At 46.4% G+C, this 25,933-nt stretch overlaps 1 protein-coding gene and 1 pseudogene across 5 annotated transcripts in view; one reads left to right on the top strand and one right to left on the bottom strand.

Annotated features, from left to right (window-relative positions):
- Nucleotides 1-25,933, top strand: part of SEC14L5 (SEC14 like lipid binding 5) — a 142,237-nt gene that overhangs the window by 92,840 nt on the left and 23,464 nt on the right. For all 5 annotated transcript variants that reach the window (XM_073636348.1, XM_073636347.1, XM_073636350.1 and 2 more), the window contains exons 4-6: nt 5,770-5,919; nt 7,685-7,816; nt 24,181-24,309. In XM_073636348.1, coding sequence (XP_073492449.1) covers nt 5,770-5,919; nt 7,685-7,816; nt 24,181-24,309 — 411 coding nt within the window. The remainder of the gene's footprint in view (nt 1-5,769; nt 5,920-7,684; nt 7,817-24,180; nt 24,310-25,933) is intronic.
- LOC141101891 (U2 spliceosomal RNA) lies at nt 22,159-22,333 on the bottom strand (annotated as a pseudogene).

Genomic DNA, 25,933 nt, shown 5'->3' on the forward strand with positions numbered 1-25,933 from the left:
TGTTAAAATGTAACCCGTTCACTTGAATGAGCTGCCCTACGTGTGTTACATTTGTGGTCAGTAGGAAGAATGCTCCTTACATTGGAGGTCAGTGGGAAGAATGCCCCTTACATTGGAGGTCAATGGGAAGAATGCCCCTTACATTTGTTGTCAGTAGGAAGAATGTTCCTTACATTGGTGATCAGTGTGAAGAATATTCCTTACATTGGTGATCAGTGAGAAGAATGTTCCTTACATTGGAGGTCAGTGGGAAGAATGCCCCTTACATTGGTGGCCAGTGGTAAGAATACTCCTTACATTGGCAGTCAGTGGGTACGCTGCTCTTTACATTGGTGGTCATTTGAAAGACTCTGCCTCTTACAGATAGCTAAAAAGATCATCCAAGAGGCAGAAGCTGCTCATTGTTCAAGGAATCCGTAGCAACCTCTGGAGGAATCCTATGGCTCCTAGGCTCCTTGTAGCAACCTCTGGAGAAATCCTTCCAAAGAACCTTGATTGGGGGTGGCTTGGTTGGACAGTTGTCTAGCCACTGTCTGCCTTTTGGGACGTTGAATGGACAGATGGATAAACTTTCCATGTTTTACGTCTTAGTTCTTGTTTGTTAAGATTCCTAACAAACAATAGACAGACTAGCAGTGTGCACATAAACAAAGCCTCCCCCGTCCTTGAGGTACACAGCTCACCGGTTGAGGAGGACCTGTCTTGTATGACAAAACAGAACTGTCAATCCTGACACTTAGTCATCCTCCCACCTTCCTACGATGTGACCTATAAATCAGATTACTCAGAGCGGCTTATCCACGTCGTGTTTAATGACAATTGTCAGTGGCAGTAACACCTTCACTGTCGGATCAGCAATGTCACGGAAGATTTCCACCTCACCCTGCAATGAGACCATCAAGCTTAATCATTAAAGAGGCCCTGTTCGCAGACCAATCATTTCAACAATAATCTTCCCATAAGATTATATGTACATTTAATGTATTTTATGTATATTATTTACCGCGAAAGCTTCCTTTGTGTAGACATCCGAAAGCACTGAGACTGCTGCTGGACACCGCCATCTTGAATGTGATGTTGGCAGCCCCAGCAGACTTCAGTGACCATCTATAGTATTCCCCTGGAGGGTGGTGGAGAAGTTGGGCCAGCACAGACAGTAACTATACACTCCCAGAAGAGGAGAGATTATGAGGTTCAAAAAGAGGGGGCTGCAATTTTTTAAGTTGGTGACAGGGTCAACTTAAAGGGGTTGTAAAGGTAAAAATTTTTTCACCTTAATGCATTATATGCATTAAGGTGAAAAAACTTTTGACAATACCGCCGCCCCCAGCCCCCCCGTTTTACTTACCTGACGCCTCGAATCTCCGCTGCTCGTTCTCGTCATCTCTATTGCAGCTCAGCCTGGTCGCTGATTGGCTGCAGTGGATGGATTGAAAGCAGCGCAGCCATTGGCTCGCGCTGCTGTCAATCACATCCGATGACGCGGCGCGCCGGGGGGCGGGGCCAAGTGATACAGCGAGCGGCTATAGCCGCCGGCTGTATCACGGGAGCGCGCCCGCAACAACTAACCACCATGCGAGGGAGCTCGCATTAAGGTGGTTATTTCTTGCGGGGAGGAGCTGAAACAGCCGCCGAGGGACCCCAGAAGAGCAGGTTCGGGGCCACTCTGTGCAGAACGAGCTGCACAGTGAAGGTAAGTATGACATGTTAGTTATTTTTAAAAAAAAATAAAATTACCTTTACAACCCCTTTAAGACTAAAGGGGGGGGTTACTAAAACTGGAGCGCTCAGAATTTGGTGCAGCTGTGCATGGTAGCCAATCAGCTTCTAACTTCATCTTGTTCAATTAAACATTGACAATAAAACCTGGAAGCTGATTGGTTTCTGTGCAGAGCTGCACCAGATTTTGCATGCAGTTTTAGTAATTCCACCTCTAAAGTCGGCCATAGATGAGTCGAAAACCATACATTCTTTCGATTCAAAAATGAAAATAGTTCATACGTCTGGGCCATAATTTGTTTCATTTTTCTAACAAAAAAAAAAGAAATCCAGCATGTTGGATCAAACACTTTTAATTGCGGCACGAAAATTGCGTAACGCAGATGGCACACTAATGATGCAAAAAGCAAACAATTCCATGATCGACAAGAATTTTCATTCAGTTTTCAACTCATCTATGGCCAGCTTCAAGTGTTACTGAACCCACAGTAGTAAAATCAGTCTGTACAGTTGTGCTCATAAGTTTACACACCCTGGCAGAATTTATGATTTCTTGGCCATTTTTCAGAGAATGATAACACAAAAAATTTTCTTCCACTCATGGTTAGCGTTTGGCTGAAGCTTTTTATTGTCAATCAACTGTGTTTACTCTTTTTAAATCATAATCACAACAGAAACTACCCAAATGGCTCTGATCAAAAGTTTACATACCCTGGTGGTTTTGGCCTGATAACATGCAAACAAGTTGACACAAAGGGGTTTGAATGGCTATTAAAGATAACCATCCTCACCTGTGATCTGTTTGCTTGTAATTAGTGTGTTTATATAAAAGGTCAATGAGTTTCTGTAATCCTGACAGACCCTTGCATCTTTCATCCAGTGCTGCACTGACGTTTCTGGATTCTGAGTCATGGGGAAAACAAAAGAATTGTCAAAGGATCTGCAGGAAAAGGTAGTTGATCTGTATAAAACAGGAAAGGGATATAAAAAGATATCCAAGGAAGTGAGAATGCCAATCAGTAGTGTTCAAAATCTAATCAAGAAGTGGAAAATGAGGGGTTTTGTTGAAACCAAACCACGGTCAGGTAGACCAACTAAAATTTCGGCCACAACTGCCAGGAAAATTGTTCGAGATGCAAAGAAAAACCCACAAATAACTTCAGGTGAAATACAGGACTCTCTGAAAACATGTGTGTGGCTGTTTCAAGATGCACAATAAGGAGGCACTTGAAGAAAGAGGGGCTGCATGGTTGAGTCGCCAGAAGAAAGCGATTACTACACAAATGCCACAAAGTATCCCACTTACAATACACCAAACAGCACAGAGACAAGCCTCTAACCTTCTGGCACAAAGTCTTTTGGAGTGATGAGACCAAAATTGAGCTTTTTGGCCACAACCATAAACGCTACATTTGGAGAGGAGTCAACAAGGCCTATGATGAAAGGTACATCATTCCTTGAAACACGGAGGTGGATCGCTGATGTTTTGGGGATATGTGAGCTACAAAGGCAAAGGAAATTTGGTCAAAATTGTTGGCAAGATGAATGCAATATGTTATCAAAAAATACTGGAGGAACATTTGCATTCATCAGCCAGGAAACTGCGCATGGATGGGACGTACTTGGACATTCCAACATGACAATGATCCAAAACACAAGGCCAAGTTGACCTGTCATTGGTTACAGCAGAATAAAGTGAAGGTTCTGTAGTGGCCATCTCAGTCTCCTGACTTCAATATCATTGAGCCACTCTGAGGAGATCTCAAACGTGCAGTTCATAATAGACAGCCCAAGAATTTACAGGAACTGGAGGCTTTTTGCCAAGAGGAATGGACAGCTGAGAAGATAAAGAGCCTCATCCACAAATACCACAAAAGACTTCAAGCTGTCATTGATATTAAAGGGGGCAATACACGGTATTAAGAACTGGGGTATGTAAACCTTTGATCAGGGTCATTTGAGTAGTTTCTGTTGCCATTAGGATTTAAAAAGAGTGAACACAGTTGATTGATAATATATGGCTTCAGCCAAACACTAACCATGAGTTAAAGGAAAGTTTTTGTGTTATCATTCATATTCTCTGAAAAATGGCCAAAAAATCATAAATTCTGCCAGGGTATGTAAACTTATGAGCACAACTGTATATGCAGTAAAGCATGCTTGTTATACTCACTGTGGAACCACTGTGCGCAAAAAGGCTGTTTGATCCTGTCTTCTCTGATCCTCCCCTTCTTCCACAGTCCCCAATCCATCTCCTGATAGAACAGAGCCTTTGGAGTCACTCTGCACATGCTCTGTTTGGTGTGTATTGCTAGAGAGGTTATTTTTTTCTTGGGAGAGTACATGTGATCAGCACAGGGCCAATCAGCACTGTCCAGACAGACGGTCAGGGGTCCTGTAGCCTCATAGGTAGAATGAAAACTCCTCCTCAAAGCTTTAACCAGCTGATAGAAGTGACCAGACCGCTATATACTGCTGATGAGAAAAGGTATTTAGCAGTTTATATTTACTAAAATAATTGAATTTCCATGTTTTGTGTACTGTGGGAGACCAGATATAGTGAATGCAGAGTCCTGGGTTTAGTAAAACTTTAAGTTTAGATGTGCGGTAAACTTCATGTTTGACAGACTGTGAGGAGGTGATATCTTGTTTCCTCACCACCTATTTTACTACTACACTGCAACTGCCCGTGGGTAGACCTAAAACAAGGGAAAAAAAGGGGAAGCGCAACACACTGCGCAATAAAACACTTTATTAAATGAGTTTTATTGCATGACGTTTTGCACTTCCCCTTTTTTCCTTTATTTTTTGTCTTTACCTTGGACATGCGATCATGGGATAGCTGCGGCCCATCTTGTGCATACAAGAGAGGAATAATGCTGTGATCTCTTTCAGCTTAGTACACACTATAAGAAAATCAGACAAACGATTGTCCGCTTTTCCTCAATGTTTCACAGCAGGTCAAAACCGAGAATGTTACTAAATGTGCGAAAATTCTTGTGAGACAAAGGCTTTTTTTGTTGTATGTTTCAGATCGTGCCAGGGGCCGGTCCATCGGGGGGGGGGGGGGGGTCGCCGCCCCCCCATCCATCACTGCCTCCCCTATCCATTTGGCCGTCCCCTTTCAGGACACCGGCGCATGGATCCCAATGCAGAGGGGCTGGTTTTTTGAAGCACTGATTAGACTCAGAGGCTCTAATAGGCTTCAATATAGGGGGGGCTCAAGTCGCAGAGAATGCGCTCTCAGCCCACCCAGGTGTGTTACAACAGCAAATCAATATTTGCTGTTGTAACACTGATCCTCCTCCTGGCCAATCAGGAAGCGGGTTTTGACACCGGTCACCCTGATTGGCTGAAAGGACAGTCGATCCTATTGGATGCCTAGGAGGAGCTGGAAGCCTCCATAGAGCAGAGGACTTGGAGCCGACCCACTGCACCACGCTGCCTGCCACCCGCCACGATTGGGTAAGTGCAGTACCGATCAGCAAACAGCAGGAGGGTGGGTGTCGCTCGGGGGGGATGGGTGGTTGTTTGCCGACCCCCCCCCCCCCCAAAAAAAACACCAGCCGCCACTGGATCATGCGCAATCTTTCGTATTTGATTTTTCCTGTGCAAAAACAGTACACATTAAACGAAAATTGTTCGTTCTGCTTTTATAATGTGTAATACACTTAAAGGGTAACTCCACTTTTGTGGAGAAAAAAATTAGCAAATAAAAAAAAAAAAATAATAATAATATAGCATATACAATTGCGACACATGTAACTGAATGTTATTAACAATTACCTTTCCTGCTGCGCTGTCATTTTCTGTAAAATGCAATGTGGCCACCTGGAGGGCGTTCTGTAAACAGAACACCCCCCAGAAATGTCATTTCCTGCGTGTGTGACTTGGGCATTTTGGTATAGCAGGTTGTTTTTATATTTTAGTTATAATATTGCACATGTTTTATGTTTTGATGATTAGCATTTTATTATATTTATTTAGGCTTTTGCCCTACAAAAAGCTTGTCAATTTATGACCTTTTTCATGTCACTCTTCACCCTGCAGGCGTATGAGAAGAGGTTCCCCACCTGCCCACTCATCCCGGTGTTCCTGGGCAGTGATCTCCTATATGAACACAGAAGTGAAGACGGCTCATTGCACATGGTGGAACGCAGCTGTAAGCTCAACGTCGATGCTCCCCGCCTCCTGAAAAAGGTTATTTTCTGCTTTATACTACTTATTATTTCTGATTGCTGTGAGTGGATGTGGCCTTTTATAAGGGCTCATTTATACGAACAGCAGCCCTAAAAAAGCGGTTTGCGGTGGATTGCGTCTCAGAGGCATTTGATAGGGAGTCTTCGCACCTGCTGTGCCCATTATGAGGGTCTCCCACCAATCGTGCTCTGAATTCTTGGGTTTTCACACCTGCTGTGCCCATTATGAGGGTCTACCACCAGCCCCTTCTTTATTTTCTGTGTCTTCACACCTGCTGTGCCCATTAAAAAGAGGTTCACACCATCCATTCCAAAAGTTCTCTGGTCTGCACACCTGCTGTGCTCATTATGAGGGGCTTCCACCAACCCTGCACTAAGTTCCTGGGTCTACACACCGCCTGTGCCCATTATGAGGGGCTCCCACCATCCCTGCCCTAAGTTCCTGGGCCTACACACCACCTGTGCCTATTATGAAGGGCTTCCATCATCCCTGCCCTGGGTTTCTGGGTCTACACACCCCCTGTGCCCATTATGAGGGGTCCCCACCATCCCTGCACTAAGACTCTATGTACACCTGCTGTGCCAATAATGAGTGTCTACCACATCTCCTTCTTTAAGTCCTAGGCCTGCATGTCTGCTGCGCCCATTATAAGGGGCTCCCACCATCCTTACCCTAAGTTCCTAGGTCTACACACCTACTGTGTCTATTATGAAGGGTTCCTGCCACCCTGCACTGAGTTCCCTTGTCAACACAACTGCTATAACCAATATGAGGGGTTCCCACTATCCCTGCACTAAGGTCTCAGGTCTACACACCTGCTGTGCCTAATATGAGGGGTTCCCACCCCCCCTACACTGAGTTCTCGTGGTCTTCACACCTGCTGTGCTCATTATAAGGGGCTTCCACCATGGGATTCCAGGTCTGCACACTTGCTGTGTCCATTATAAGGGGCTCCCACCATGCTATGCTAAGTTCCTAGGTCTGTCCCACCATCCCTGCACTGAGTTCCTGGGTCTGTACACCTGCTTTGCCCTTTAAGAAGGGCTCCCACCATCCCTGCACTAAGTTACTGGGTCTGTACTCTTGCTGTACCAATTATGAGGGTCTACCACCATCCCCTTCTTTAAGTCCTGGGTCTGCACAGTGCACACGTGCTGTGCCCATTATGAGCATTAGGAGGGGTTCTCACTCTTCCTGCACTGATTTCCTTGGTCTGCACATAATATGAAAAATGTAACAGAAGAAGCTGGAACACACATATGTGGACAGGAACACCCAAAACCCCTCTGGAAGACAGGAGCAGAATCAATCTTTTTGGCAGTTGGAATATCTAAGACATATAAGAGGCTGACTGAGATCTATCTTTATATAATTTTTTCACAATCATAGCAGAAATCAGACTGAGAGTGGGAGGTCCTGCACTCTCAACCAATCAGCTTGTGTTGCGTATCACAATTGCTGTGTTTCAGGCACTTTGGGCTGGAGCATGGTTGCTCAACCTGTGGCCCACCAGCTGTTGCAGAACTACAAGTCCCATGAGACATTGCAAGCTGCTGACAGTTACAAGCATGACTCTGAAAGGCAGAGGCATGATGGGACTTGCTGTTCTGCAACAGCTGGAGGGCCACAGGTTGAGCACCAAAGGGCTGGATGATGGGGGGGGGGGGGGTTCCTAGTTCCCCATGTTTTCCATAGTGGGATTCTTCTTTAATAAGCACATTCCACACACTGTATTTCTGATGATGGGTTTTGCTCCCCTCCACAGATTGCCGGGGTAGAATTTGTCTACTTCATCCAGAAGAACACCTTGAACTGGAAAGAGCGAACCCTACACATTGAAGCCCACAACGAGACCTTTTCCACCCGCGTCCTGGTGAACGAGACCTGCAGGTACTCTGTAAGTTCATTACAAGGGGCCATCACCAGCTACCCTGGATTGTCCATACATGACCTGTATTACATATGATGCACAACCTGAAATGCGGTCTCTAACAACCTATTCTGCCCATCATGGCATCCCCGGGGTCAGTCATTGATAGTCTCTTCTGTAACTACATGGAATAGGAGTTCAGACTTCACTGGCTGCATGCTTTTACTAGGTTAGTGATATAATAGGTAGTGAAGCCAGGATGGCAATGATAGCCCTGTAGCCTGCACCTTTAATAATTAGTCAATCAAAGGAAGCTTCTGCATTTCCCTCTTTACAGGCTTGCTTTTAACCCTTTCGCTGTTGTGTTTTTTTCACGTTTAAAAATATAATTTCCAAACAGAAGACTACTTGGCACCCCAAATGTTTTGGAACTACAATTCCCATGATGCTCATGCACTCTGCAGTATAGTTGAGCATCATGGGAAATGTAGTTCCAAAACACCTGGGGTGCCAAGGTTTGCCATCACTGCCCTAGAGAATAAAAAGGTGGTAGTTCCAATTTTTTATGTTACACAATGTTAGTGCAGTGGTTTATGACATTTTTATGCAAATTTCTGTTAAAAAAAAATACACTAGGCCCCTGTTTACACCAGTGCGACTTGTCATGCAATTTGACAGTTCAAAATCACATGACAAGTTGCACCCTATTTGTGCCTATGGAACTATTCAAATCGGTGCGACTCCAACTTGAAAAGAGGTTATTGCACTATTTTTGGCAATTTCATGTGCCACTTGCATTGACATCTGTGCATGAAATCGCAATGATGTCGGCAAGCCGCACATGAAATCGCGCTGACTGGTAGCTTTGAAATTGCATTGAAGTAGCATGATTTCAAAGCTGCATTCAGTGTGAAACGGGGCTAAAGGTAATTTTAGGGCTCACAAACTCAATATTTTATCCAATGTTTGGTAAAAAAGAAAATATGAGCCGAGTAAATAGATACCCAACATGTCAAGACTTAAAATTGTATGTTAAAATTGATAGTCACTGGGTGGGGGGGTTGGGTTGTCAGACCACTGCAGAGAGACCACTGCTTCTTCATAAAGAGCAAAGCACCTTTTTCTTCAGCAGCAGGGGACCAGACTCGGGCTATGGCTGCTTTCTAAAGGAAAAAAACTAAGACTTTGCACACCTTTCGTTTTTTCTTGCTGGACTGTATGTAGCTGATATCAGAAGATAGTTGATTTGAGCTTTAATACTGTACTGAGAAATTCATTCTTTCGCTGTGGTGCCCCTGTCCACGTACCCCAATCCACACTGAATTCCACGCTGATTACCCCCACGTTAGACAATGATGACTGTAGCAGGCAGATAACCTTATGGGCTCATAGTAAAATACTTTCCACAACAATCTGTACAAACTTTCCAACAGGCCCGGACAGCTGCCAGATACGACAGCGATTCATCTCATTCTCTGATAACCAGCAAGACTTAGCTTGTCTGTTGGTAGGAATGTCACTCATCACAGTGACACTTTGATGTCACATTCCTGGTCATGGCTTGAGACTAGTGTCAGAATAGAATGTAATGGATGCCATCGTTAAAATCTGTGCAATCGCTAAAATCTCATAGAACCTTTAACACGTTAATGCCATTTCAAAAGTCATTAAATCTGCTTCTTTTCCCTGGTGATCCTGCCATGTTCAGTCACTTCCTGTCATAGGGTGACAATGCTATAATCCTGTCTCCCAATTTAAATGCACATTTTAGGCCTGAAGATTGACTAAAACTTTTAAAATATATTTAAGAACTGGGTGATAGGAGATCAAAAAATTGGTACCGCATCCCATTTAAACAACAAAAAGGGGAGGAAGGGGCAAGCGGGACTTTTAAGGTACCAAAGAGTAGAATAAACAATCAATTTTAGAAAAATATCAATTTTATTTAAACAATTCTTTAAAATCACAGTAAACATTTACAATAATCTTGTATCATTTCTTTGGACATACAGTACACAACCACTTCTTACTCTACATGTTTCGTTTAGAAGAGCTTCCTCAGGAGTTTTTTGGAAGTGTTGCATAAAGTAATATATACTATAAGAAAAACAACAATTGTAAATGATTATGCTTAAAAAGTGCCATGGATATAATATTGTATGGCATGTCAAAAAGATTAACTAAAACTTAAAAAAAAAAATACTTTAAAAAAAGTTTAAAAAAGGATTAACTAAACTCTAAAAAAGATTAACAAAACTTTAAAAATGATTAAAGTGATACTAAAGTCTAGTTGTTTTTTTTTTTGTTGTTAAAAATAATAAACATATACTTACCTGTCCCTGTGCAGTGGTTTTGCACAGAGCAGCCCAGATCCTCCTCTTTTCTGATCTATTGCCGGCGCTCCTGATCCCTACCTCCCGTTGAGTGCCCCCCACAGCAAGCAGTTTGCTATGGGGGGCACCTGAGCCGAGCCACAGCGCCCTGTGTCCACCCCCCAGACACGGAGCCGCAGCCCGCCCCCCACCTCCTCTCTCTCCTCATTGGCTCACTGACTTTGATTGATAGCAGTGGGAGCTGCTGCTTCAGCCAATGAGGAGTGAGAGTCCCGGGCAGCCGAGTCTCAAGTGCAACATCACTGGACAGAGATGGGGCTCAGGTAAGTATTAGGGGGGCTGCTGCACACAGAAGGTTTTTTTTTATCTTAATGCATTGAATGTATTAAGATAAAAAAACCTTCTGACTTTACAACCCCTTTAACTAAAATGGAAAAAAATAAAGAAAACTAGTATTTTTGATTTTCTAAAAGCCTAGATCCAATAAAATGGTGATAGTTGCAATTGTTTGTGTCACATGATGTTAGTGAAACTGTCAAACCCATGTTTTCTGTATAAAATACTCTCACGTTAATTTTAGTGCACATAAATACAGTGGGGTTGATTTACTGAAGGAACAGGGCAAAAATCCTTTTTTTTTTTTTTTTTTTTTTTTTTTTTTATTCTTTTTTACTTTTTCCTTGAACGTGATTAGGTATTCTTTGCAAAGTGCACTTTCACGTCCTTTCACCTAATTTACCAAATTAAGCTAAAATCCACAGTGAAAGGGAACATGCCCTACTTCTTTAGTAAATCAGGGTGTGCATATTACCCTTTTTATTTTTGTCAAATAGAACAGATAGGGTTGCATTGAGTAAATAGATACCCAACATGTCAAACCTTTAAAATTGCACATGGCTGTAAAGCGGCGACAAACTTTGGTATCCAACATTGTCCAAAGCGATGCTTTAAAAGGCTTTGCGGGACATTCATTTAGATGTAGTGCGGTGATATGTAACATGTAGCGCAGTCGTTGTTTTCGTATGTAGCTGCACCCAACGCCTGCAATTACGTGCGGGCGGAAGAGCTGGGTCAGCACAGACAGTAATTAGACACTCCCTGAAGAGGAGAGGACTGTGATGTGCAAAGAGGAAGAGGGCGGGGCTAGGAAACTGACTCTTCTTGGAGTAGTCAGATTTTATAACAAGTTCAGAGGCACATTGCAAACAAAGTCATTTATGGAGAGGGGGGGACAGTTCAAGTAACCATTAGAAATACTTTATTTTACTTAGATATCATAAAGTACTTATGGATATAATCCTGTGCTTGAAGACATCTGTTAACATATGAGAACGCGTATGAATGCACATAAAGGCATATACTGTACACATAGGAAGACCTGTAAATGCACATAAAAAATAATGTGAAAACACACATAAAATGGGGACAGCTGATTTTCCTTCAGTGTACGTCTACACGCCAACTGTCATTGTTTGCACTGTAAAAGTGCCATCAGGCTTACTGACATTAGAGACATATATTGAATACTTATAGCTTGCCATCACCTGTCTGGGGGTAAAAGGAAGTTATTTAAGGGGAAGCTGTAGAGGGAGGAATAAGGAAGCAGCCATCACTGGAAATACCAGATGCCAAATACCAGATGCCTGGCTGTGTATGACTTCTGACACAGAACAAGTCATTGATAGGGATTGCTCTGGGCTACAGTACTTTACACATTATGATTTGTCTTATTGAGTGAGACGGAAGTTTTTCTCCTATAATTCTGCGGCCTGTTTGTAAAGAGGAAAAACAGTCACTGGGACTTTTTTTTTCTTCTCTTACACTTTGAAATATTTATAATGGCCTGTTTGATGTTTGAGTTTACTACTGTATTTTCTGAAAATCACCTCTTTGAAAATCCTTTTCACTGTGTTAATGTCACTGACTTCATGTTCTGCTGTTATTGAAAAATGTAACATCAACACAGGTATAAAACCCTCCACTATCTATCTATCTATCTATCTATCTATCTATCTATCTATCTATCTATCTATCTATCTATCTATCTATCTATCTATCTATCTATCTATCTCCCTCTTCCTCTGTCTGTCTCTCTCTCACCCCCCTCTCCTGTCTCTCTCTCGCTCTCCCCCTCTCCCCATTCTCCCCCCCCCCCTCCCCTGTGTGTGTGTCTCTCTCTCCACCCTCCCCCCTATCCTGTCTCTCTCCCCCCCCTCCCCACTGTCTCTGTGTCTCTCTCTCCCCTCTCCCTCTCTCCCCTCTCTCTCTCTCTCTCCCCCCTTCCCCTGTTTCTCTCTCTCTCTCCCCCTCCTCCCCGCCTCTCTCTTTCTCCCCCCCTCCCCTGTCTCTCTCCTTCTCACCTGTCTATCTCTCTTTCCCCCCTCCTGTGTCTCTCTTTGTCTGTGTCTCTCTCTCTCTCCATCCTCTTCACTCTCTCTCTCTCTCCTCTTCCCTCTCTCTCCCCCCTTCCCCTGTTTCTCCCTCTCTCCCCCGTCTCTCTCTTTCTCCCCCTCTCCCCTGTCTCTCTCCCTCTCACCTGTCTATCTCTCTCTCCCCCCTCCCCTGTCTCTCTCCCCTGTGTCTCTCTCTGTCTGTCTCACTCTCTCTCCCTCCTCTTCCCTCTCTCTCTCTCTCTCCCCCCTTCCCCTGTTTCTTTCTCTCTCTCCCCCTCCTCCCCATCTCTCTCTTTCTCCCCCTCTCCCCTGTCTCTCTCCCTCTCACCTGTCTATCTCTCTCTCCCCACTGCCCTGTGTCTTTCTCTGTCTCTCTCTCCCCCATCTCTCTTTCTCCCTCTTCTCTCTTTGTCTCTCTCTCCCCCATCTCTCTTTCTCCCTCTTCCCATCCCTCTCCCTCTCTTTTGTCTCTCTCTCTCCCTCTTCCCCCTCTCTTTTATTCTCCCTCCCCTCTCTCTCGCTCTCATTTCTCTCCCCCGTTTCTCTCTCTTTCTCCCTCCTCTCTCTCTCTCTCTCTCTCTCTCTCTCTCTCTCTCTGCCTCTCTCTCTGCCTCCCCCTGTCTCTCTCTGTCTCTCTCCCTCTCCCCTATCTCTTTTCCCCTCTCCTTTGTCTATATTTCCCTCTCTCTCTCCCCCCCTGCTCTCTCCCTCTCCCCTCTCTGTCTCTCCCTGTACCTCATCTCTCTATCCCTCTCCCCTGCCTCTCTCTCCCATATCTCCCTCTCCCGTTTCTCTCTTTCCCTGTCTCTCTCTCCCTCTCCCCATCTCTCCCTCTCCCTATCCCCGTCTCTCTCTCCCTATCCCCATCTCTCTTTCCTTCTTCCTGTCTCTCTCTCCCTCTCCCCTGTCTCTATCTCCCTCCCTCTCCCCTCTATCTCTCTCTCTCTCTCTCCCTCTCTCCCCCCCTCCCGTCTCTCTATCCCTCTCACCTGTCTCTCTATCTCCTCCCCTGTCTCTAGCTCCCTCCCTCTCTCCTGTGTCTCTCTCTCTCTCTCTCTCTCTCTCTCTCTCTCTCTCTCTCTCTCTCTCTTACACGTTGTATGGACATAAAGCCTAGGGTAATGTCTTACCTACAAAGCTGGAGTCTTTTTTGGTATGTCTTGAAAAAGACAAACAAGATTTAAAAAACTTAAAAAGATTAACTTTTAGTTAATCTGAAGGGACACACACACAGGGGGACACTAGAGGGAGAGCACACTCACAGGGGGACACTGGAGAGAGAGTACACACACACACAGGGGGACACTGGAGGGAGAGCACACACACACACAGGGGGACACTGGAGGGAGAGCACACACACACACAGGGGGACACTGGAGGGAGAGCACACACACACAGGGGGACACTGGAGGGAGAGCACACATACACAGGGGGACACTAGAGGGAGAGCACACACACAGGGGGACGCTGGAGGGAGAGCACACACACAGGGGGACACTGGAGGGAGAGCACACATACACAGGGGGACACTGGAGAGAGAGTACACACACACACAGAGGGACACTGGAGGGAGAGCACACACTCACAGGGGGACACTGGAGGGAGAGCACACACACACAGGGGGACACTGGAGGGAGAGCACACACACAGGGGGACACTGGAGGGAGAGCACACACACACAGGAGGACACTTGAGGGAGAGCACACACACACAGGGGGACACTGGAGGGAGAGCACACACACACACAGGGGGACACTGGAGGGAGAGCACACATACACAGGGGGACACTGGAGAGAGAGTACACACACACACAGGGGGACACTGGAGGGAGAGCACACATACACAGGGGGGCACTGGAGGGAGAGCACACAAACACAGGGGGACACTGGAGGGAGAGCGCACACACAGGGGGACACTGGAGGGAGAGCACACACAGGGGGACACTTGAGGGAGAGCACACACACACAGGGGGACATTGGAGGGAGAGCACACACACAGGGGGACACTGGAGGGAGAGCGCACACACACAGGGGGACACTGGAGGGAGAGCACACACAGGGGGACACTTGAGGGAGAGCACACACACACAGGGGGACACTGGAGGGAGAGCGCACACTTCACAGGGGGACACTGGAGGGGGAGCGCACACTTCACAGAGAGACACTGGAGGGAGAGCATAGGGAGACACTGGAGGGAGAGTACACACACACACAGGGGGACACTGGAGGGAGAGCACACACACACACAGGGGGACACTGGAGGGAGAGCACACACACACACAGGGGGACACTGGAGGGAGAGCACACACACACAGGGGGACACTGGAGGGAGAGCACACACACACACAGGGGGACACTGGATGGAGAGCGCACACACACAGGGTGACACTGGAGGGAGAGCACACACACAGGGGGACACTGGAGGGAGAGCACACACACACACAGGGGGACACTGGAGGGAGAGCACACACACACAGGGGGACACTGGAGGGAGAGCACACACACACAGGGGGACACTGGAGGGAGAGCACACACACACACAGGGGGACACTGGAGGGAGAGCACACACACACAGAGGGGGACACTGGAGGGAGAGCATACACACACAGATGGACACTGGGGGGAGAGCACACAGGGAGACACTGGAGGGAGAGTACACACAGGGGGACACTTGAGGGAGAGCACACACACACAGGGGGACACTGGTGGGAGAGCACACACAGGGAGACACTGGAGGGAGAGCACACACACACACACACACACACACAGGGGGACACTGGAGGGAGAGCACACACACACACACACACACACAGGGGGACACTGGAGGGAGAGCACACACACACAGGGGGACACTGGAGGGAGAGCACACACACACAGGGGGACACTGGAGGGAGAGCACACACACAGGGGGACACTGAAAGGAGAGCACACACACACAGATGGACACTGGGGGGAGAGCACACACACAGGGGGACACTGGAGGGAGAGCACACACACACAGGGGGACACTGGAGGGAGAGCACACACACAGGGGGACACTGGAGGGAGAGTACAAACACACAGGGAGACACTGGAGGGAGAGTACACACACACACAGGGAGACACTGGAGGGAGGGGAGAGCACACACACACAGGGGGACACTGGAGGGAGAGCGCACACACACAGGGGGACACTGGAGGGAGAGCACACACACAGGGGGACACTGGAGGGAGAGCACACACACACAGGGGGACACTGGAGGGAGAGCACACACACACAGGGGGACACTGGAGGGAGAGCACACACACACAGGGGGACACTGGAGGGAGAGCACACACACAGGGGGACACTGGAGGGAGAGCACACACAGGGAGACACTGGAGGGATAGCATAGGAAGACACTGGAGGGAGAGCACACACACACAGGGGGACACTGGAGGGAGAGTACACACACAGGGGGACACTGGAGGGAGAGCACACACACACAGGGGGACACTGGAGGGAGAGTACACACACAGGGGGACACTGGAGGGAGAGCACACACACACAGGGGGACACTGGAGGGAGAGTACACACACAGGGGGACACTGGAGGGAGAGCACACACAGGGAGACACTGGAGGGATAGCATAGGAAGACACTGGAGGGAGAGTACACACACAGGGGGACACTGGAGGGAGAGCACACACAAGGAGACACTGGAGGGAGGGCACACACACAGTGGGACACTAGAGGGAGAGCACACACATAGGGGGACACTGGAGGGAGAGCGCACACACACAGGGGGACACTGGAGGGAGAACGCACACACACAGGGGGACACTAGAGGGAGAGCACACACACACACAGGGGGACACTAGATGGAGAGCACACACACAGGGGGACACTAGAGGGAGAACGCACACACACAGGGGGACACTGTGAGTATCATGGGCCTTCCTGCAGTCATGTTGGGGCCCGGGCCCTATACATCTGTACTCACCCCCAAATGACGGCCCTCTCAGCTTCACTCACCGAGTCACCCGATGCGGATAATAATACTGCTAACAGCGCTCTGCTCCCCGCCGGCCCCTCCACTCTTCTCGCCCGTCCCTGGTGAACGCATACAGTAGAAGCACCTGGGATGGACGGGAGGGAAGGAGGGGCTGGCGGGAGGAGCAGCGCGCCATTAGCAGTATTATTATCGGCATTATTACAGAATACAGCCACTTCAAGTGGCCGAGTCCGGGCCCCCAATGGCCTCGGGCCCTCGGGCGGTGCCCCAGAGCCCGACTGGTCAGTCCGACCCTGGACGGGACGTAAATGCTAGGAGGTGGGACTGGGCGTGACTGTGAGCAGAGCCAAGTGGAGCCGAGCCTAGCTGAGTACACAGTACACTCGGCTCTGTCTATTTCGGCTGCGCTCGTTCCCTCCTTCCCCTCAGAGGCAGTGGTTCGGCGTATAACACGCACCCACGATTTTCCTCTGATTGTAAGGGGAAAAGGTGCGTGTTATACGCTGATAAATACGGTAACTAAACGTTAAAAAAGATTAACTAAACTTTAAAAACGATTAGTGATACTAAAGTCTAGTTTTTGTTTTTTTTTGTTAAAAATAATAAACATATACTTATCTGTCCCTGTGCAGTGGTTTTGCACAGAGCAGCCCAGATCCTCCTCTTTTCAGATTTATTGCCGGCGCTCCTGGGCCCTCCCTCTTGTGGGTGCCCCCCACAGCAAGCAGCTTGCTATGGGGGGCACCTGAGCCGAGCCGCATCGCCCTGTGTCCACCCAGACACGGAGCCGCAGCCCGCCCCCACCCCCTCTCTCTCTCCTCATTGGCTCACTGACTTTGATTGATAGCAGTGGGAGCTGCTGCTTCAGCCAGTGAGGAGGGAGAGTCCCGGGCAGCCGAGTCTCTCATGCTACATCGCTGGACAGAGATGGGGCTCAGGTAAGTGTTAGGGGGGCTGCTGCAAACAGAAGGTTTTTTTATCTTAATGCATTGAATGCATTAAGATAAAAAAAAACCTTCTGACTTTACAACCCCTTTAACTAAAACGAAAAGATTAACGAATACTAGTATTATCGATTTTCTAAAAGCCTAGATCCAATAAAATGGAAATAGTTTTTAATTTTAGTGCACATAAATTATTATTTTATTATTATTATTATTATACAGGATTTATATAGCGCCAACAGTTTACGCAGCGCTTTACAATATAAAAGGGAGACAATACAGTTATAATACAATAAGATAGGGGAGGATTAAGAGGGCCCTGCTCAGTGGGGTTGATTTACTGAAGTAACAGGGCAAGTGAATTTAGTGAATGAGGTCAAATTGGACTGACATCAGTCCACCAATCATGAACAAACAAAAATCTTTTTTTTTTTTTTTTTACATTTTCCTTGAACGTGATTGGGTATTCTTTGCAAAGTGCACTTTCACTTCCTTTCACCTATTTTACCAAAATAAGCTAAAATCCACAGTGAAAGGGAACATGCCCTACTAGGGTTTTTTTTTTGTTTGTCAAATAGAACAGATAGGGTTGTGTTGAGTAAATAGATACCCAACATGTCAAACCTTTAAAATTACACATGGCTGTGAAGCGGCGACAAACTTTGGTATCCAACATTGTCCAAAGCGATGCTTTAAAAGGCTTTGCGGGACATTCATTTAGATGTAGTGCGGGGCTAGGAAACTGACTCTTCTTGGAGTAGTCAGATTTTATAACAAGTTCAGAGGCACATTGCAAACAAAGTCATTTATGGAGAGGGGGGGACACTTCAAGTAACCATTAGAAATACTTAATTTTACTTAGATATCATAAAGTACTTATGGATATAATCCTGTGCATTGGAGACATCTGTTAACATATGAGAACGCGTATGAATGCACATAAAGGCATATACTGTACACATAGGAAGACCTGTAAATGCACATAAAAAATAATGTGAAAACACACATAAAATGGGGACAGCTGATTTTCCTTCAGTGTGCGTCTGCACGCCAACTGTCATTGTTTGCACTGTAAAAGTGCCATCAGGCTTACTGACATTACAGACATATATTGAATACTTATAGCTTGTCATCACCTGTCTGGGGGTAAAAGGAAGTTATTTAAGGGGAAGCTGTAGAGGGAGGAATAAGGAAGCAGCCATCACTGGAAATACCAGATGCCTGGCTGTGTATGACTTCTGACACAGAACAAGCCATTGATAGGGATTGCTCTGGGCTACAGTACTTTACACATTATGATTTGTCTTATTGAGTGAGACGGAAGTTTTTCTCCTATAATTCTGCGGCCTGTTTGTAAAGAGGAAAAACAGTCACTGGGACTTTTTTTTTCTTCTCTTACACTTTGAAATATTTATAATGGCCTATTTGATGTTTGAGTTTACTACTGTATTTTCTGAAAATCACCTCTTTGAAAATCCTTTTCACTGTGTTAATGTCACTGACTTCATGTTCTGCTGTTATTGAAAAATGTAACATCAACACAGGTATAAAACCCTCCACTATCTATCTATCTATCTATCTATCTATCTATCTATCTATCTATCTATCTATCTATCTATCTATCTATCTATCTATCTATCTATCTATCTATCTATCTATCTATCTATCTATCTATCTCCCCCCTCCCCTGTGTGTGTGTGTCTCTCTCTCCCCCTGTCTCTTTCCCCCCTCCCCACTGTCTCTGTCTCCCTCTCTCCCCTCTCCCTCTCTCTCTCCCCCTTCCCCTGTTTTTCTCTCTTTCTCTCTCCCCCTCCTCCCCACCTCTCTCTTTCTCCCCCTCTCCCCTGTCTCTCACCCTCTCACCTGTCTATCTCTCTCTCCCCCCTCCCCTGTCTCTCTCCCGTGTCTCTATCTCTCTCTCCCTCTCTCTCTACCTCCTCTTCCCTCTCTCTCTCTCCCCCCTTCCCCTGTTTCTCTCTCTCTCTCCCCCTCCTCCCAGTCTCTCTCTTTCTCCCCCTCTTCCCTGTCTCTCTCCCTCTCACCTGTCTCTCTCTCTCTCCCCCTCCCCGTCTCTCTCCCCTGTGTCTCTCTCTGTTTCTCTCTCCACCATCTCTTTTTCTCCCTCTTCTCTCTCTCTTTCTCTCTCCCCCTCTATCTCCCTCTTCCCATCTCTCTCCCTCTCTTTTGTCTCTCTCTCTCTCTCTCTCTCTCTCTCTCTCTCTCTCTCTCTCTCTCTCTCCCAGTTTCTCTCCCCACTCTCTTTCTCTCTCCCTCTTCCCCCTCTCTTTCTCTCTCCCTCCCCCCTCTCTTTCTCTCTCCCTCTTCCCCCTCTCTTTCTCTCTCCCTCCCCCTCTCTCTCCCATTTCTCTCCCCCGTTTCTCTCTTTCTCCCGCTTCTCTCTCTCCCCGGTCTCTCTCTCTCTCTCTCTCTCTGCCTCTTCCCTGTCTCTCTCTCTGCCTCTCCCCTGTCTCTCTCTCTCTGCCTCTCCCCTTTCTCTCTCTGCCTTTCCCCTGTCTCTCTCCCTCTCCCCTATCTCTTTTCCCCTCTCCCTTACCTCTCTCTCTTCCCCCCTGCTCTCTCCCTCTCCCCTCTGTCTCTCCCTGTCCCTTATCTCTCTATCCCTATCCCCTGCCTCTCTCTCCCAAATCTCCCTCTCCCGTTTCTCTCTTTCCCTGTCTCTCTCTCCCTCTCCCCATCTTTCTCTCTCCCTCCCCCTCCCCCTCTCCCTCTCCCCTGTCTCTCTCCCTCTCCCGTCTCTCGCCTCCTCCCTCTCCTCTGTCTCTCTCTCCCCCTCTCCTTCTCCCCTGTCTCTCTCTCTCTCTCTCCCCTGTCTCTCTCTCTCTCCTGTCTCTCTCTCCCTCTCACCTGTCTCTCTATCTCCTTCTCCCCTGTCTCTCTCTCTCTCTCTCTCTCTCTCTCTCTCTCTCTCTCTCTCTCTCTCTCTCCCCTGTCTCTCCCCCCTCTCTCTTCCCCCTGTCTCTCTCTCCCTCCCTCTCCCCCCCTCTCTTTCTCCATTTCCCTCTCCCCTGTCTCTCTCCCCTGTCTCTATCTCCCTCCCTTTCCCCTGTCTCCCTCTCCGTCCCTCTCTCCCCCCTTTTCCCCTGTCTCTCTCTCTCTCTCCCTCTCTCTTTCTCCCTCTTCTCTCTCTGTCTCTCTCTTTCTCTCCCCCTCTCTCTCCCTCTTCCCATCTCTCTCCCTCTCTTTTGTCTCTCTCTGTCTCTCCCCATTTCTCTCCCCCCTCTCTTTCTCTCTCCCTCTTCCCCCTCTCTTTCTCTCTCCTCCCTCCCCCATTTCTCTCCCCCCGTTTCTCTCTCTCAGCCTCTTCCCTGTCTCTCCCTCTGCCTCTCCCCTCTCTCTCCCTCTCCCCTATCTCTTTTCCCCTCTCCCTTGTCTCTCTTTCCCCCCTCTCTCACCCCCCCTGCTCTCTCCCTCTCCCCTGCCTCTTTCTCCCATATCTCCCTCTCCCGTTTCTCTCTTTTCCTGCCTCTCTCTCCCTCTCCCGTCTCTCTCTCTCCCCCTCTCCCTCTCCCTCGCTCTCCTCTGTCTCCCTCTCTCCTTCTCCCCCCCTCTCTCTCTCTCTCTCTCTCTCTCTCCTGTATCTCCCTCTCACCTGTCTCTCTCTCTATCTCCTTCTCCCCTGTCTCTCTCTCCCCCTCTCCCTCTCCCCCTCTCTCTTTCTCCATCTCTCTATCCATTTCCCTCTCCCCTGTCTCTCTCTATCCCTCTCCCCTGTCTCTACCTCCCTGCCTCCCCCCTGTCTCCCTCTCTCTCCCTCTCTCTCTCTTTCTCCCTCTCCCTCTCCCCTATCTCTCCCTCTCCCCTGTCTCTCCCTCTCCCCGTCTCTCTCCCTTTTCTCCTGTCTTTCTCCCTCACCTTTGTTTCTCTCTCTCCCCTGATTCCTTATCTCTCTGTCAACCTCTCTCTCCTACTACCCTGTCTCTTTCTCTCTCCCTTCACATTTCTACTCCCAACCACTATATATATATATATTCTCTCGTAATTTTAGCCAGAATCAAACTACAAGTTGTATGGACATAAAGCCTAGGGTAATTTTTTTTTTTGAAAGCCTATGGCGTGCATAACACACCCAAAAACTTCACCCGGCGCCAAAAAAAGTGCACACACATAAAGAGTGAAACACAAAAAAGAGCAAATGGGTACACAAATGTGCCTTGCCCTGAATCCCCCGGGGCGTCCAGGCGGGGACAAGGGTACTTACGATTGGTCCATCTGGCCGAAAACAGACGGACCCCATTCTCTGGAGGGCCTGCCGAAACAGACCCACCCAAGTACTAGGTGAGGCTCCCCCAAAGGGAGACCCCATGAGAGAGGGTGAACCAAGCCAAAAGGTGATTTTTTGGCACCCCTGGACTGCCACTCCAGGAGCACATACTCCATAGTCTTTCATGACCAACCCTGACCAACGACCCAGACCACAGCCGCCCCCACTCCAGGCAGAAAGGCATGAAGTTCAGGGAGCTTGGTGAGAGTCCTTTACCATCAGGCTCCACCGTCGCTCCCATCACTCCTTCCTAATTACATTCGGGAAATACTAACCACTCCCCCGCCCCCAAAGGAGGAGTAAGTGTTCTCTCCCGAATAACTGTCCGTAGCTAGAGCTACCATAATCTAGGCCAGAAGGCCAGGGACCCGCCCCCCGGCCAGACCCAGATGCAGCACCCATCCTCACCAGGAGCACCCTTCCGGACGGCTCAGACTCAACAATCAGCCAGCCCCCAGTATCTATCGGGCAGCCTGGCATAGTCCCTGCTGAAACCGCCTTTCCAGGCACTATAACACCATTGGAATGGCCCTCCCCAACGAGAGTAGCACAACGCCTCCTCTGGAAACTGATAAGAACAGATACTACACTTGATCTTAGCCAAAAGGCCGAGGGTAAAGTCTTACCTACAAAGCTGAAGTCTTTTTTGGTATGTCTTGAAAAAGACAAACAAGATTTTAAATAATGAGGATGGGGAGTAATGTAAAAGTGCCATCAGGCTTACTGACATTACAGACATATATTGAATACTTATAGCTTGTTATCACCTGCCTGGGGGTAAAAGGAACTTATTTAAGGGGAAGCTGTAGAGGGAGGAATAAGGAAGCAGCCATCACTGGAAATACCAGATGCCTGGCTGTGTATGACTTCTGACACAGAACAAGCCCACCAGTCAGGAATTTTCAAATGAAGTCATTGATAGGGATTGCTCTGGGCTACAGCACTTTACACATTATGATTTGTCTTATTGAGTGAGACGGAAGTGGTCTCTATGCAGAAGGGAGCCTGGTTTTGCACTTTCCAGCTTTAGCAAATAAACCCCATTGTGTACTTAAAAGTGGGGTATGCCTGTATTTCTAGTAAAGCATTTAGCCATTCGGAAGCAAATTGCGCCATCGTGTGGTCATATTGTGTTACAGGAACTTCCATTATAGAACATGCAGAGAGTTTTTTTTATACATAAAGTCTGTATTATTATTATTATACATCGTTTATATAGTGCCAATAGTTTGCGCAGCACTGTACAACATGAGTGCAGACAGTACAGTTACAATACAATTCTATACTTATATATGTTTTTAAGATTATAAATAAATAAATATATGTTTTTTTATTATTTTTATTTTAAGTGGATATGAAATCTTTCATATTCATTTTTAGTGTAGTGCATATAGCTGTAGTCTTTTACGTTAACAATAATACTATGCTGAATGAAGCTCAGTAAATCATCACATCAGTGACCCTTCGCTTATCAGACGGCTCAGTAGGAGGTTTCTGAAAGAAAGGTCCATTGTGTGCTAATACGAAAAGACTGTTGCATATGCATGTGCATGTTTCTGATGTGCGTAGGTGCACTTGCACACTTGGCATTGATGTAAATGCCAAATGGCCTATTTAAGCTGTACTGTGATATGGACAGATTGGCTGAGTGGTCTTCAGCTAGTCCATGACTTACCTGTGACCTGATCTGCAATGTTTTCCTTCCCATGTACAACCCAGCTTGCCTTTGACCTGCCTTTTGGTTTCTTGTCTACTCGTAATCTCAGCCCGTGTTTTGGATACTGTGTCCAGCTCTCTAATTTGGTACCAGCTGTGAACTGACCTTGGGTTGTATCCTGACTCTGCTTCTTTATGTTCCTGTACTTCATTGCCCGGGTGTCGTTGACCTCTGGCTAGTGTCCTGGCCTCATTCCTGTCCACTAATTGGGTGCTACCATGTTTCTGCCTCTGGTCCTTACAGTTTGGCCCACAGTAGTCTGTCTCGCATCCAGTAGCTGGCACTTCCCGCAGCATCAGCTCTTGTGTCACTCTGTTTCCTCACATCTCCTATCACCACTACCAGGGGTGGTAAACAAGACGTGCAAGAGAAGAGCCCCCTTTTCAACTTGATCTCCATCAGGCACATGACAGCTTCAGTCAGACGAATGGAGCTGCAAACCAAGCCGTGCTGTCTCAGCTTGCCAGCGCTCTGGGAATCCTTTGTCTCGTATTACATGATTATATCCAAAACAGAGCTTGTAATTTGCTGGGGAAAAAAAAAACTGATATTAAGCAATGGTTGAAAATGTATACAAATATAAAAAAGTAAAATAAAACTAACCCAATACCATTATTATGTTAAAGCTTAACTCTGGCAATATTTAATTTTTTTTAAAAGACCTCCCAGGTGTTCTTTAAAGAAAAAAACAGCATGGGTGGGGGTCCTGGCAATGGCAGCAGTGATGATGGAGTTCTTTTTGGGTTCTAGGTTCACCCTGACAATGAGGAATGGACGTGCTTTGAGCAGACGGCCTCTCTGGACATCAAATCTTTCTTTGGCTTTGAGAGCACAGTGGAAAAGATCGCCATGAAGCAATACACTGCCAACATCAAGCGGGTAAGTCCTCCCAAATAATTGCTTTATTTTCTTTACTGTTACTTTTGTTCTGAAACTTCCTTATAAAGGCATGCTCCAGTTAACATTGAGTATATAGCTTTGAGTTGGGTACCGGGAGGAAAGGCTACCTGCAGAGAGGCTTTCACTCATCCATTGCTCTGGAGCACCAATATACTCTACTTTTTTTTTTTTTAGTACCCTGGTGATCTGGGAACCCCTGCTTTTGATAAATTGGAGGAACTCCCAAACATACCCACAGCAAGTCATGACAGGGGGCATAAAGGATAGTAGTTCCATGAATTTTGGCATTCTGCCATTTCTAAAGCTGGCCATACACTAGGAAAGTTTTAAATGAATGCTCATGTTAATATTCGTACGAACGCTCATACAAAAAATCTTTGTACATTCGATGACTGGATGAATGTTGTTCGAAAACACATCAAACTTTTGTTTGTGTTTAACATTTGATTTTGGAATGAATGTATGCATATAGATTTGTATTCAATTTTCGTAAGAACCTGTGTTCAGAAATCAAGCATAATAATACATGATGGATCTATTCATAATCAAGAAAGTGTGTTCAAAAGCTTGAAAACATTTTTCTACTTTGATTTTAATACAGAAGGAAATGACAAAATGCAAAATGAAATAATTTGATTAAAATTGGGTAATAATAAATAATATATTTTATATAATATCATATATTATAATATATAATATTACCGTATATATAACTATTATGTAAATAATATATTTACAGTGTGTATATACATATATATATATATATATATATATATATATATATATATCAATATATATTATAGAGTGCCTTGAAAAAGTATTCATTATGTTATGTTATGTTGCAACTAAAAAGGTAAATGTATTTTATTGGGATTTTATGTGATAGACCAACAAAAAGTGGCACATAATTGTGAAGTGGAAAGAAAATGATAAATGGTTTTCAACATTTTTTTACAAATAAATATGTGAAAAGTGTGGTGTACATTTGTATTGAGCCCCCCTGAGTCGATACTTTGTAGAACCACCTTTCACTGCAATTACAGCTGCAAGTCTTTTTGGGGATGTCTCTACCAGCTTTGCACATCTAGAGAGTGACATTTTTTCTCATTCTTCTTTGCAAAATAGCTCCAGCTCTGTCAGATTGAATGGAGAGCGTCTGTGAACAGAAATTTTCACATCTTGCCACAGATTCTCAATTGGATTTAGGTCTGGACTTTGACTGGCCCATTCTAACACATGAATATGATTTGATCTTAACCATTCCATTCTAGCTCTGGATGTTTAGGGTTCCTGCTGGAAGGTGAACCTCTGTCCCAGTTTAAAGTCTTTTGCAGACTCTAACAGGTTTTCTTCTAAGATTGCCCTGTATTTGGCTCCATCCATCTTCCCATCAACTCTGACAAGCTCCCTGTCCCTGCTGAAGAAAAGCATCCCCACAACATGATGCTGCCACCACCATGTTTAATGGTGGGGATGGTGTGTTCAGGGTGATGTGCAGTGTTAGTTTTCCTCCACACATAGCATTTCACTTTAAGGCCAAAAAGTTCCATTTTGGTCTCATCTGACCAGAGCACCTTCTTGCTGTGTCCCCCACATGGCTTCT

The sequence above is a fragment of the Aquarana catesbeiana genome, linkage group LG06 (genome assembly GCF_042186555.1).
Source record: "Aquarana catesbeiana isolate 2022-GZ linkage group LG06, ASM4218655v1, whole genome shotgun sequence".
Taxonomy (NCBI): Eukaryota; Metazoa; Chordata; class Amphibia; order Anura; family Ranidae; genus Aquarana; species Aquarana catesbeiana.